The sequence below is a fragment of the Glycine soja genome, chromosome 16 (assembly GCF_004193775.1).
Source record: "Glycine soja cultivar W05 chromosome 16, ASM419377v2, whole genome shotgun sequence".
Taxonomy (NCBI): domain Eukaryota; kingdom Viridiplantae; phylum Streptophyta; class Magnoliopsida; order Fabales; family Fabaceae; genus Glycine; species Glycine soja.
In genome coordinates this window covers 905,839-920,742 of record NC_041017.1, presented here as the reverse complement: position 1 = coordinate 920,742, position 14,904 = coordinate 905,839, and the positions used below count along the sequence as shown (strand labels likewise).

The 14,904-nt window shown below is 31.4% G+C and overlaps 2 protein-coding genes across 2 annotated transcripts; both read right to left on the bottom strand.

The window, feature by feature from the left end:
- Positions 1–198: 198 nt before the first annotated feature.
- On the bottom strand, positions 199–6,523 carry LOC114391156 (oligouridylate-binding protein 1B-like). The gene is made up of 12 exons (XM_028352164.1): positions 6,281–6,523; positions 4,725–4,786; positions 4,271–4,373; positions 4,083–4,159; positions 3,948–4,009; positions 3,612–3,699; positions 3,332–3,407; positions 3,213–3,243; positions 2,769–2,888; positions 2,423–2,505; positions 1,371–1,547; positions 199–789 (listed from the first exon to the last, which is right to left on the bottom strand). Exons 1-12 carry the CDS (start codon positions 6,380–6,382, stop codon positions 523–525), a joined length of 1,248 nt encoding a protein of 415 aa, XP_028207965.1. The 5' UTR covers positions 6,383–6,523; the 3' UTR covers positions 199–522.
- Positions 6,524–11,055: 4,532 nt separating this feature from the next.
- LOC114391239 (protein TIFY 10b-like) lies at positions 11,056–14,073 on the bottom strand. The gene is made up of 5 exons (XM_028352293.1): positions 13,705–14,073; positions 13,299–13,416; positions 12,366–12,616; positions 12,187–12,244; positions 11,056–11,442 (listed from the first exon to the last, which is right to left on the bottom strand). Exons 1-5 carry the CDS (start codon positions 13,865–13,867, stop codon positions 11,340–11,342), a joined length of 693 nt encoding a protein of 230 aa, XP_028208094.1. The 5' UTR covers positions 13,868–14,073; the 3' UTR covers positions 11,056–11,339.
- Between the last annotated feature and the right edge of the window lie 831 nt (positions 14,074–14,904).

Here is a 14,904-nt window from a genome sequence, read left to right as displayed (position 1 = left end):
AACTATTTATTTCATGTTGTTCATTTTCGAACATATTTCCTTATCTGATCAATCAATGCTTTTAGAATTTTCTAGTTGACAATGATTATGTTAAAAAAAATAAAAAGAAAAACTTATTAAAATAATCAACCGGCTTATATACGCGTATCACCCCCACCTTCCTACCACTATCAGATTGATTTGGCATTGAAATATTAATAAATATATAATAGCCCCCTATAGACAGGATGATATTGATGACAACCATGGCATGGTAACACCCGAATAGGTGATGAGAAGATAAATGTCTGAACAGACAATCCCCTCTTAAAATCATAAACACTCACTACTAAGTAGAAAACCGCATAATACATGATACAAACCCATACAAATGTTTGCTCATATATGGTAGGTGTAACTACCACACCACCATCGAGTAAAAAAGTAAAAAGAAAGGGCTCCCTAGAGTTTAACACGAATCAATGTGCACAAGGCAGGATATATAGATAACATTAAACCACCGCATCAAGAGACCGCAGTGTGTTATTGGTAGTACATCATTTGCTGTGCAGCTGCAACATTCTGGAACCCACCATCATATATTGCCTGGCTAGCTCCAATAGCTGCTTGTTTAAGAGGATGTTGCCCTTGGGGATGCATCAAAGCATGGACGCCGCCCATCTTGCTCATTGCTAGCTGTCGCTCATACACCAAAAGATCAGTTGAGAGGCCAGGCAAAGATGCAGCAGCAGGTGGGGGAAGGGGATTTGAAGCAGTTCCGGCTGGAGTGGGCTTGCTCCCCCAAGAGCACTGTATTTAACATGATAGCAATGGTCAGAGTTGAAGTGCAACAAATAAATAGCCTGGGTGTGTTTGGATATGAAATTTTGAGGAACTCCACGTTTAAGTGAATTTACAATACCATATATCAAAATTACTCGTTTGGATGTCAAATCCAAAGAGTTTTTAAAATGATGGGGATTTTATAGACTTTTTTCCCCAAGCAATATGAAAGAATTTCAAATAAACCTAAAATTAAGTAATTTCAAATAACACAAGGAAATTTGCATGTGAAGGAGATTAAATTACTTTACCTACTGAAAGAACTTGAATTGCTTTACCCAACCAAATATTTTTAAAACTGAAGTAATTAAACTTGTATGCATTTTAAATTCATTGAAATGTTAAAGAGAAAATCAAGCTTAACAATTCCAACCCGCCCCAAATGAAAGAAAAGAATCACTACAGCTTAATATGTTTTCTAATTTTCTAAGCAATCTTAGAGCCAGAAAAGTATGTGAACAATAAAAACCATGACCCATAACAAAACGAACCATAAAAAAATTACAGAGTAAATAGCAACAGCATCAAAAGTTCAGTGAAATCCACACCTTAATTTGTTTTCCACAGAGAAGAGACTGGGCATTTCCCATCTGAATGGCTAGAGCTGCTTCAGCATGAGTACTGTACCTCACAAAACCAAACCCTTTATCACGCTGGACACGAACCTCCTCAATCACTCCAGCTCCAAGAGAATGGAAGTGGTGATGGAGATCAAGTTGAGTTGCCTGTGGATTACAAAAAGGTCATAATGAATAAAAAGGCAATAGAAATTGCTGCAAAATTCAAAACATAACTACGCACAAGTATACATAATTATTCTACTACTTCGTACCCCATTGCCCAGAGGCTCTTCGCTATGCGAAGGTATGGGGGAGGGATGTTGTACGCAGCCTTACCCTTGCATATGCAAAGAGGCTGTTTCCGGATTCGAACCCATGACCAACAAGTCACCAAGGCACAACTTTACCGCTGCACCAGGGCTCGCCCTCCAAAAACTTCGTACCCCATTGCCCAGAGGCTCTTCGCTATGCGAAGGTATGGGGGAGGAATATTGTACGCAGCCTTACCCTTGCATATGCAAAGAGGCTGTTTCCGGATTCGAACCCATGACCAACAAGTCACCAAGGCACAACTTTACCGCTGCACCAGGGCTCGCCCTCCAAAAACTTCGTACCCCATTGCCCAGAGGCTCTTCGCTATGCGAAGGTATGGGGGAGGGATATTGTACGCAGCCTTACCCTTGCATATGCAAAGAGGCTGTTTCCGGATTCGAACCCATGACCAACAAGTCACCAAGGCACAACTTTACCGCTGCACCAGGGCTCGCCCTCATACATAATTATTAATTAAGAAAATAATTTGGAAGCTAAAATGTTCTTACATCTCTAAGTCTAACCCAATAGCCAAAAGAGAGAAAGAGAACAAACTAGTTAATAAAGGTAATGTAAAGTTTCAGCAATGCAAATATCAGTGATGCACTTCAAAATCATTGCTTTTGTTGCATGAATCATAATAAGCTTGCAAACTTTTCAACCAAATAACAGTTGGTGAATTGGTATTATTCTTAATTGTCAAAATTAAAAAAACACTAGTCTTTTACCTCCGGAGCAAGGTTACCCACATAAACCGTAGTATACTGAGGATTGTTCTCAGGAGCATCACTGTTAGAGGTCTCTTTACCATCTAAAGCACAAATAGGATAAAACATGTTAGTTAATTCATGCCTAGCATTCCATTAGTTCACTGGGAAAACAGAATACTTCATGAATGCAATAATTTTTACAAGTCCAATCATCTATAAAATCTTTCTATGGTCAAATGTAAAAAGGTTGCAACAAAATGTTAGAAAGCACCCAGGTCCACCCTTAAATCAAGTATTAGAGGCTAAAAATAAAATATTTAAATTCAACTATCTCTCATTGTTACAAGAACTGCAGTGTACTGACCAGATGAGCCATACGTTAGTTCCACCACACTTTTTGCATCTGAGTTTTGCTTCTCTTCAGTACCACCAGCACCTTTTGTTGCCCAGTTACAGCGTATTTGTCTACTTCCAAGCCACTTACCTGAAAGACAGACAGAGCTCATAAATTGTGCTTGGATCATACAGGAAATACAGGTGAACAAGAAAAAACATGAGACTCGTGCAATTACGAAGTGCACATACCATAAGAGGTAGTTCTAAAAAGTCTATAGACAATTCCTACAAAAAAGAACCTAAGCAACATAAAGTCAACACCAATTCTTACAAAAGAACCTGAATGCACAGTTCCTTGCTGTGACATTAATTTTGCTTAAAGTGATATTATATTTTGAAAAATTATTGAGATTCATCTAAATTTAAAGAGGTTCACCATCTAAGGTTGTTAAGCCAATAACAAATTTCTTACCAGTCAAATCATTTATAGCACTTTGTGCATCCTACAAAAATTCAAGAAAAATCTAAGTCAAAACCATAATAAAGAGCCTTGTCACACCAAAAATTAAGATTATAAAACCAAATTTGGACCTGTTGATTACGGAATGAAACAAATCCAAATCCCCTTGAACGCCCAGTCTTCTGATCCCACATAACCCTAGCATCTCTGGAGCCGCCAGAAAAAATAAAATGATGAGCCAAGCTAAGTTACCAACACAATTGTATAGAACACACCGTACAACTATCATGGGAGACAGTACAAATATATTTTTTTTCTATTTTCGATGAATAGAGATTGGTTCAAGTCCAAAACTCCAAATACAGAAAGTGGATGACTGCTTTACTAAGAAATCATGAGAGTGAAACTTACGAACAAGTGGGATAGACAGAAAAGCATGCAAACAGCGTAGCATCAGTAACCTCAGGACTTAGATCGCCAACAAAAATGTTGTAATGACCTGCAAATTAAAAGAAAAAGGCTATACCTTAGCCAAAAGTTCCCAAAGGGGATCAGACTTAGTATGAACATAGGTCCTATTTGTTTAAGCTTATTTTTATAAAAAAAGAAAAAGAAAACACTTCTTTTAATAAAAGAAGCAGTTTTCAGCTTTTTTAATGTTTGTCTAAACTGATTTTTTTAAGTTTAAACAAACTGGCCCATAAATATCAATTTATTTAACATTTTAACTCAGAAATCTGAACTAACCTGACGTATCCTCTCTCTGACCACTCGCATATGCCCAATTAACTTTGATAGGCTGCCCAAATCTGCAAAGCATTGAATTAAAATTAGAATACAAAATGAAATCAATTTAACATAAATCTAAAGAGCAACACTTACAGATGCCTTCCATTGAGAGATAATATGGCAAGAGCAGCAGATCTGCGATCAAAGTAATGAATGAATCCATAGGATGACTGCAAAACAAAGACACCAAATGTCAAATATAAAGCTCCACTTTTAACTAGTTTTTAAAATTTAAATTAACAAATTAGACAAAGACATAACTTAGCTAAAAAAAGATATACCTTATCCTTTCTGATAAGCTTACAAGCTTCAACTGGGCCAGTACCCGCAAAAACTTCTTGCAAAAGCGGCTCAGTTACCTGCGTATGGATGTTCCCGACATACCTGCATTTTCTCAAAGATAAAGAAGCTACAATTTTTTTTAAAAAAAGAACAGAAGAAAAAATTAGGTAACAAATAATTAATTTTAGTCATAAAAGCAAAAAGTAACATACAGCTAGTTTTGGTACACCAGAATTGCTTTTAAGCATGGAAAAAATATCTACTTAAGTAAAATACAAAAGACCATCAACTCAAATGCATTTAACACCAATCGTTATTTGAAATGGAGTAAATAAAAGATGAAAGTAATGGCGCCTAAGCTGGTTTGCACACAATCACAATCATGAAAAAAACAAAAAAATGGGAGATAAAATAGGAGTAAAAGGCAAAAAAAATGTCTGGACAAACACTCACACACTGCGGCAAGTACTTGGATCAAAACCAGGAGGCAGATTTCCACTTGGAATTGGTTCAATCTGCAAAATGAAGAAGTGAAAAAGGAAAGAAAGGAAAAAGAGGGCAAATCAAGAGGGAAAAAAATTGTATTGTATCTACCAATACAGAGAATGAGAGAAGTATGAAAAAACATTTACAGGGGTGAATGGGAATGAAGAAAGCATGTAACCCAACCGATACCAAACAAAAAGAAAAAAAAATTGCATACATCAGTTCATTGGTAAGCCTAACAAAAGTTAACGAGAATGTTTTCACTGTTACCCAAAACACTCGGAATAAATAGCAAAATATAAATTAATACCAAAGCAGTAACAAAAGCAAAAAATCCTTCAAGACTTATGCTGATTTAACACTACATCAAGCACACTGGACAGAAATGCCTAAATGAAGCCGGACAATAAATTATTTTAGTTAGACTATTCAAATTCTTTTCCCAACCAAACCTCTAAAAAAACAACACTCCGGTGCTATTTATAAGAAACAAGTTGTAGTATAAAACACACTACAACTTGTTTCTTATAAATAAGACCAGAGGTAATATTACCATAGGTCTTTTATAAAAATAAAAATAAAACAAATAGCTGCATTTGAAATATAGACCTATTTGCAAATGTATTAATAGTTATTGTCTTTTATATCCTTAATTTATTGTGAAGTCTATTAATGAAGCATTCACCCATTCCCCAAGCAAGCGAATGCATACATTGGCCTATTAACAATTTAAGTCACACTTGGTGGAAAAAATCACCTCGTGAATTACAAGTAGCTTCATTAAATACTACCACCCCTTGAACTATTTAATTCTATGAGTATTTCTGAAATAAAATTTAAATTTATGACATTATTAATTACTATTAATTAAAATAAACTAACTAGCTTAACTATTAGCATTAGTTTGGTTGAATTAGTTTTTTATTTCTCATATATAGAACTGGACAGTTCTCAATATATTTCCCTAGTTTAGATTAGAATAATGCCACTTCAAATTCCTCCAAAGAGTCTGAGACAGGGCACATGGGTCATAGCTCATTACTCCAAAGGCTTGGTCCTCAGTAACTTCTGCAAAAATGTCTCTACGCAATGTGGACTAACCACATTCACCCAACACAGACAAAACGACTAAATTAATTAATTTTTTAAAAACTTCAGAATAACATTATTCAACTAAATAAAATGTCTTTCAAAGAGAATTGCAACCCGAAATTTCTAAAAAAAAATAATCTGTTCATTTGGTCCAACTCATGCAAAACCCTCACACAGCGAGGAAAATTAATTAACTAACTCCAAACTTCGGTAAACGCTACAACAGATAGATATCAAGTAATAAAAAAAATGAACCACACAACACAACGAGCTCCTGAAAAGGAAAGGAGAAATTATTCTCTGCAACAAAAACCCTAGGCTTTCCAATCAACCCCGAAATAGCAAAATGCGAGACACGAAGATCGAGGCAACACGATAAGATAAGATCGAAGCAGTGATCGGAAACGGAGAGAGAGTGTGTGGGGTCCAACCTGAGGAGGAGCAAGGAGACCAGGGTGGTAGAGAGACTGTTGTTGGAGAAGAGCTTGCTGCATCAGAGCTTGTTGCTGCTGCTTCAGCCTGTGATTCTGCATTTTCGTCTTCGTTTCAGAGGGAACTTCCCGGGAAAATGGGTTTGGGTGGAGATTAGGGTTCAAAGGGTCCCAAACTATGGCCCCTCCTCTCAGAGCACCGCACAGGCCTCAGAATAAACCAGAGAGGACTCCCCACGATTCCCCTCCACCACTATTTATACCAGGGGAAGAGAGGCAAATTTTTTAAATAACAATAAAAAAAAGTTAAATACCGTTAATGAAAAATCATATAATAAACAAATTAATAACATAAAATAAGCCCAGAATGTAAGTTAAAATAAAAATTTAAAATTTAAGAAATAATTTAAAGGTAAAATTGTCTAATGGAAATAGAGAGTGACTTGTGGGTGGTTATCTAATCTTAATTAATGGATCAGTTTTAATTTGTACAGGAGGATTAATTATCGTTATTATTTTAATATTATTAAAAATAAAGATAAATGATCTAAAAAATGTAAAGACAAACATTCACACAAAATTATATTCCTTTTATATATTAGTATAGATAATCTTTTTTATGTTTCATAATAATAAAAAATCAGAAAAAGAGTTATGTATAATAAAATTTAGTCAATTATTCATAACTCATAATATATAATAAATTTATTGAATTTTAAAATAATTATTTTAAAGTAATTTAAATAATAATTTATCGGTGTAAAAGAATGTGTATACTTATTTCACTAAAAAAATAGAGAAAATGTGTGCTACCTTAGTCATAATAATCATATATTGTCATTCACATGGTTAAGGTCATTATATTTTTATATTTTTTATCCTTAAATATTAAAAAAATGTGTAGATTCTTTTAAAAAAAATTGATAAATTTTTAAAAATAATAGATTAAGTCTATGACATTTTTTATGCATTTTTTAATTCAAATCTTGATAGAGTAGTAAGATAACTCCGAAGTCTGAAAAACAAAATTCTATTTATGAATGTAGTTTTTTTTAGTGATTTAATGTAGTTATATAGCTAGAGTTTAAATTTGAAATCAATGATTAAACTAAAATAATTTCATTTCACGTGAGTTGAACTAAATTAACTGTTTTTTAAATTTTGGTCATTGATACGAAAATATAGAATAAACATTGACCACTTTTGAAGTATAGAACTATAAATAAAATTAAATTAAAAACTATCACACTACTTGCCTTGTCTTTTCCCTCACAAGTCACAAATATTTTAATTATTATTTTATTATTTTTTTTACTTTTAATAATAATAATAATAATTTTATTTTGTGGTCACCATTTTCGCCCATCAATTATGGAATTGCCTGAGTATGATATGGACCGTGGAGGCCCAAATGAAAGCTAATATGGGCCTGAGGATGGCCCATAATGACAAGGAGCCAAGGAGGAGAATATCCCAAATTGAGGAAGTGGATCGTGTTATTCAATTGGTCTGGTTTGGTTCTCAAATTCAGTGCACTCCATTTGTGCATGCAGTCTTAAGGATGGATTATTGCATTTTTGGGAGAAAAAAAATTAAGCCAAATTAGCCAAGTTATCGTTGCTTCCAAGACTCTGACTTTACATAACTTTATCAAAAGAAATTACCGAAGTGACGAATAATTTAATTCATTTGATGAAAACATGAATACAAAAATGGTGATAATGAAAAGAAAAATGAAGTTGGATCTAATGCTACTACTTGAAAATAACTCAATGTTGGAAGTGTTTTACAAATGGAACAATTAAGAAAGTCTGATGAAAATATGTTTTCTTTACATATTTAATTTCTTTATATTTTTTGTGAAATTAACTATAATATTTATTTATTTTTATTAGAAGATAAGGTTATATGTTCATAAGATAGTAAAAAGAAATGTAAATCATGATGGATGGATTTGAACAATTTTATTTAGATGACATGGTTATGTTTTATATGTTCTTCCACGTAGTTTTTTTTAAGACATGTTCTTGCGCATAGTTATATTTGATTATATTCGTGATTAGTGTTACATAATGATCTTTTTTTTTAGTATTTTCATACTTTTTTTGTATCATATATAGCATTACTCTAAAACTTTAATACTCCAAAACAAAGCATGTAGACTGTGACAGATTTATATGGTGAGTTTTGGGGGAAGTTGTCCCCACTAATTTCATTTTTTTAAAAATAAAATATAGACATGTGATTATAAATTGTCCTATGATTTGAAATGTAGTGTAAAATATAGACATGTTATAATAATTAGTAATTTGATATAAAACGTGAAATCATCAAAAAAAGAAGAAGAAATTACCGTTTAATTATAACTTTATCCATTAATGATCGAAGAAGTTAGAACAATGTGGTGATTGATGAGGATTTTAAAAGATTGAATCCCATCCGGAATGATGTGAAGTGGGACCACGCGCAATTCTTTCTTATAATTATATTTATCTTTGACTGTCTATAATTGACGAAAAAATAAATGGTAAGATGCGTCTAAGATATAGTATAATGTTATGCAAAAAAAATTATCATTCACATAAGTACAAAATGTCAATATAATTTATTTATTTATTTCATTTACACTCTCACTTGTCTAAACATGTATATGTAATTTTCTCTTTGTTTTTTCATTTTTTTATTTATTCAACTAAAGCATATTTTTTTCTACTTTATTTCTCATTTACTTGTATCTTTTTCTTTTATTTATTTTTCTCTCATTTCTTTACTCTTTATTTCACATCTAATGCAATACCATTAAAGAAAAGACAAAAAGGCTTGAAATTGCATTTGTAAACAATATGAACGAGTGTGAAAGGAGATGCCTTCGCTCAAACGCGGATGGACAGTTGTTAAGGTTTTTTCCTGAAAAGTTAATAGAAGATTCATAATTTTCTATACTCGTACGAAATCAATTCAATTTTTTTTTACGCTGTCCAGTGTCCACATTATTTTTAATTTGATTCGCAGTACAAGTTGTAATTATAAAATATAAAAATTAAATTAAAAAAACCAAAATGTAAATGTAAAATAATATTTTCCCATATATATAGGAATTTAATATTGTTATCTATAATTCTATATATTTTATAATAACTTTAAGCTGGTTTTGTAATATTCCACTTTGAACAACACTGAATTTGATAATAATTAATTTCCACTAAAAAAAATTGATGACACTTTATTTGAGTAATTTGATAATCATATTTTTATGTATGTTTAAGTATCCGTTTCAAATAGACTTAGTGATAAAATGGAATTTGTAAAAATATTTTTCACACTTTTTTATCACTGAATTTGATCTCAAAATTCATGCGTTTAACTGAAAATCAAACATTTTGATTTTTTATTTGCAAAATTCAAACTCAATTTTACTTGAAATCACATTGAAAACAACATGTAAATACCAGAATGCAGCAAGTGGTATTGGTTTGGTTGGTAGTCTTTAAATCAAAATAAAAAATTTAGATTTAATTACTAAGAATTACATGTGTATTTTGAAGAATGAGAAAAATACTATATTAATATTAGATCTCTCATCCTTAAAAATATACGTGTAATTTTAATTAACAATTAATATTACATGTGTATTTTCATATGATCTGGCCAGCTTTAAATTAGCACATGAGAGAAGGCTACTCCCTCGGGTAGCACGCGCAAATAGGAAAAAGGTTAGGGGGTTAGTGCTCTTTGTCATTTCCATAATGGCGACAAAACACCAACTAGCATTTTCCATAGTCGGTGTGGATGCGCATTTTTCACGTTGCATTATTGTTTCACGTAATTCATTTATTATCATTGCCTATATCACCTATGACTTTATTCAAGCAAATTCATTTACTCAAAACATTTTTCTTCTTTATTCCTTTTTCTTATCAAGTTGGGTTAACTGGTTGTTCCTATATTAAGTGTGTTTTTTTAGGTTGGATTACTTTTAGATATTATTTTAATACATTTTTATATAAGCAAAATAAGATTTCATTACAAAAGATGCTTAAATTAAATACAAGATACTCCCAGCTAGATGAATTAATTATTTTAATATTAGTTGTAGATGTAATTTATTGTTGTTTTAATTAATTATATGGAATAGATTGTTCCCATATATATTATTTGAATATAAAGTTGTAAATGAAATATGATTTTAACTTATTTTTAGTTTACGTTATCTAAAATAATCAGCTTTTATCAAAAATAGTTAATAGAATGTATTTAACAGTACTTTTTAACTAGTGCTATATATTCATAAGACCTTTTTCTTTGCCATTTATTTCCTTTAGATTACCCCCCGCTTTTTTATCACAGTTTACTTTAGTTCAGAAATGGAATTAATCTTTTCCATTTGTATTACTTAACTTACTTTTAACTTTGTAACTGACATGTACTATTACTTTTCTGTTATTTATAATAAATATGTTAAATAATTAAGAACTGACGACATGCACTATTACTTTTCTGTTATTTATGATAAATACGTTGAATGATTAAGAACTGACGATCGAATAGGGATAAGGATATAAATAAAAATAATAATAGCTGATGATATTCTAAATTTTTAAATAGATAGTTAAATTATTTTTTAATAAAAGTTCATTTTCCATTAACTAATTTACCCAGTGTACAAAAAATAGAAAATTATATATATTTTTAATAAAGAGTTGAAAGACCGAAGAAATCAAGATTTTCACCCTTAGAATACCAACCAAACATGAAACTAAGCAAATATACCAGGATCAGGTGTAAAAAGGGCTTGTATTCACTAAAAATGATGAAAATAATGCAGACAAAGTACTAAAAATTCTCTGAAACTAATCGATCTCAGTAATAAAACTAAATGTATGTCTGGTTTGGTCCAAAGAGGAGGACCTAATTGATGAAATAATAATACATACGAATATATATCTTATAAAATACGTATGAAGGCCACAGTAATCTTCCGAAGGCCTACAATCATATAAGTTAGAAGCTTTTGGTTGACCAGAGCCTGTATATCCTAAATTCACGATGAGCTAAACCACTACAAGTTAAGGTCAAACTGTTGGGAATCTTCAGGTTCACCCCCCGAACTGCTTCCTTCTGGCTTGTGGTTGTTAATTTGGTATGGCCCCCTAGCATTGACCCTGCAAAAATTTATGATTCAATTAATCAGGCATTAAGCAACCAAAAATTTCACCAAATGAATAAAGTGTCTCAAGGTATAGTTAAAGAATAATTTAATAGATTTTATTTTTTTGTCACCATTCCCTTCCTTGTTATATATAAGATTCAATTATCTCATTCATCAAGATTAAAAAAATAATTAACTTAGTTAATAACAATAAATATATCTTAAATTTATATATTTTTTTAAAATCACCCTTATAAATAATATTTTTCTTTCTTATAATTGTTTGTGAATACATTTTTTTTAAATTACTAGTATTTCTAGTATAAAAATAATTAATGCAAAAATCATTATAAATTGAGTCTTATAAAAAAAATAAACACAATTTCAAACTTGGATTTTATTAATAGAAAAAGAGGAAATATAAAATATACAAAATATCTATTGTTTTGTCTGGAACTAATCTTTATCGAAAAAACTAACCGATCAAGTTAAGTGAGGTTTCTCTTTCCAAATATTTTTTTTTTCATTCAAAAAGACTCGAACTCAATATCTTACTTAAAGAATTTGTGTTCGGATCCACTTAGATCTACCATAAGTTGGTAATAAAAAGTTTTATTCAAAACAATGTTGAAAATACATTAATATTTTGCAATAAAAGCTTTCTAATTTCACTTCTTTATCCGGTATCCTCCTCCATAAGGCACAGATCAGCATTTTCCATAAATAAAAGTGTAGCAAGTAGAAAACAGAAGCTTACCTTTCTTTTCTTTTCTCAAGAAATTTTAGAAGTGAAGCTCTCCTTGGGTACCTCATATCTGTTTTGACAGAAGAAAGTTGTAACCTAGAATTAGTATATGGATTTGCACATGCTTGAAAGCAATATTTGTTTCCTTTGTTCAAATGACAAATGGGGATAACAAAGATAGTATTAATTACCTGAACCAACCCCTTGGTTTCCTGCCTTAGGGGTTTCTGAGAATGTGTTTGTTTGGGGCACTTTGGACACAGCCAATTTTTCAGTGGCAACCGGAGCACTAGGGGGACTTTCTTCGGTGCCGGAGTTGTCCGAGGCCAACTTGGTGGCCATCTCCATGACCTCCGTCGCCTTCTCCGGCGAAAAGGCATCAAACACCAACATTTTTCCAGCATAGAATATTGTCAATTGGGGAGTTTCAGGTCCCTGTGATCTACAATAAGAGAATAATAACAAAAACATTATGAATATGAATACATGAACCTAATCAAATTTTTTAGGTGAAGTAACAATGATTTAACATACACGTGCCCATAAACCAAACAGATCTAGGCACAAATGGGGATAAAGGGTTCAAAATTTTCAACCGCATGAGGTCCAGTCCTAATCTAATGGTTCTAAAACTTCAACATGTTTATAGTTCTTTTTCATAAAGCTATTCCTCATGACAAAGATCGACATCAACTAGAGACGATTGAGATCCGCACAAATGTTGGTCAAATTTTTCTTGCATATTCTTCAAGATAGAAAAAAAGAGGTATCACCATTCATAGCATATGCCTCCTTTAATTCCACATGTAAAATATTTGGTGATCGAAAGCATGGCTATGTGGGTAATTTCACAAGACTCAGGCTGAGGGTCATTTTGAACCTTCTCAAAACTTTTTTTTATGTTTAAAAAAAAAACTTTAGATTAGGAGAAATGGAGAATACACGCTTTTCATTTAGAGAAATAATCAATTTCAACCAGGATTAATGATGAAAAAAATTACATAATAAAAAAAATCAGAAGTCGAACATTCCCTAAATTATTCCCCAAATATTAAGCTCAGTTTTTCCTACTTTTTTGGCTTAGAATTCAGAAAAAAAATATATAAAAAAAAGCAATGACACACCTAGACTTCTTAATGCAGGGGTTTTCCACAAGCTGGGGAAGAAATTCCATGGCAGAAGCGCTTAGTTTCAAAGCCCCATCAGAGTTTTGCAGGCTTCCTAACAAACCCTTGGTACTCGCTGGAATTTTCAAATCCAAACAAACAACACCCCCATCAGCAAATTCTCATCACAAGCAATTTCATAAAAAAAAAAAATAGATATTTCTATGCAATTCAGCTAGGCAACACACAAAAAATAATTTCCCACACCAAACCATCAATTGTGACACAAAGCCTACCCACAACAAAAATTGGATGGTGAACACATCACATAATAAAAACTTAGTGAACAAGGGTAATAATAATAATATTCCATAAGGGGAAATTATATATATAAATAATTTTTTTTTAGAAAAAAAGGTTATACCTATGGGTTCCATTTTCCCACCAATTCGAAAGGTGGAATCAGCAGAAGCACGTTTCTCCTTCAAGAACTGGCTCAAGAGGCTGCAAGTCTGAGAAAAAGTGGATTTTTCCGGTGCCTTGCTGGACCTGCGGCCTTCCGCCACCGTGTTGGGGAAGCTTGACATTTTTTTAATTAAGAGATGCCCACAAAGAATTTTCTCTGAAATTGGAAGATTGGTAATAAAAATGATGTCTTTGGAGGAAGTGGGTATGTGTGGTGCTTCAGTTCATGGTTGGAAGTTTTGAGAGAATGAATATGGGTGGGCTTGGCAGTTTTCTAAATCATGTTCCTTGAATCTGATATGGTCTGAGAAAAGAGGGTGTGAGACCATGTGGTCTTTATCTTCATAATTTTATTTTATTTTAATTTTAAAAAATTCAGATGTGTAGTCATGAATGATATAATATATTATTATTTTGTGTTTGAAGCACGTGTTTTTTGTGGTGGAAAAAACACGGGCAGCGGATTTGTTCAAAACTATTAACTCGCCTTTCAAATAGGTTTGCTAAAGGTCCATATAAAGAGAGAAAATTATGTTAAAGGTAGGGTAATAGTGTATGATTTCTTTGAGTAAATAATCAAATTTATTTTTATGGTCCATATAAAGAGAGAAAATTATCTTAAAGGTAGGGTAATAGTGTATGATTTCTCTGGGTAAATAATCAAATTTATTTTTTTAGTGAGATGTAGTAACAAATATAAAGATATAAATTTAGTTTTTGAATATATAAAAAAGTGTAATAAATTAATTTTATCATTAAATTTATAAAATCATTTATCACTAAGTTATAATATTTAATAATTAATTTGATGATAAATTATATTTTTCAAGGACCAATTTAATATTAAGATTATGTTTAGTAAAATATTTTAATTAGCTTTTAGTTTTTTTATTAGCTGGAAAAATTATTAAGTTGTTTCATAAATAAGTTTTTTTTAATAGCTTCTCATTCAATTCCTGTATTTTTTAACATGTTGGTTTTTTACTTTTTTATATTTTTTTTACTTTTATCTTTGATGTATTTATTTATTTTATTTGTTACATTTTTAAAATAAATCATGATTTAACTATTTTTTTATCATTTTATATTTTTTAACTACTTTAACAATTAATTTTATCGAATATTTATAATTTAATAAATTAATTTTTAACTTTCAGAT

Excerpts from the sequence above, each read along its gene's own strand:
- LOC114391156 (XM_028352164.1), bottom strand. The coding sequence starts at position 6,382 with ATGCAGAATCACAGGCTGAAGCAGCAGCAACAAGCTCTGATGCAGCAA. Across the intron at positions 4,374-4,724 it reads CCAAGTACTTGCCGCAGTGT|GTATGTCGGGAACATCCATA; the intron begins GTGAGTGTTTGT and ends GAGAAAATGCAG. Across the intron at positions 2,506-2,768 it reads ACTAACGTATGGCTCATCTG|ATGGTAAAGAGACCTCTAAC; the intron begins GTCAGTACACTG and ends TTTGTGCTTTAG.
- LOC114391239 (XM_028352293.1), bottom strand. The coding sequence starts at position 13,867 with ATGTCAAGCTTCCCCAACACGGTGGCGGAAGGCCGCAGGTCCAGCAAG. Across the intron at positions 13,417-13,704 it reads TGGGAAAATGGAACCCATAG|CGAGTACCAAGGGTTTGTTA; the intron begins GTATAACCTTTT and ends TGAAAATTCCAG. Across the intron at positions 12,617-13,298 it reads CCCTGCATTAAGAAGTCTAG|ATCACAGGGACCTGAAACTC; the intron begins GTGTGTCATTGC and ends CTCTTATTGTAG.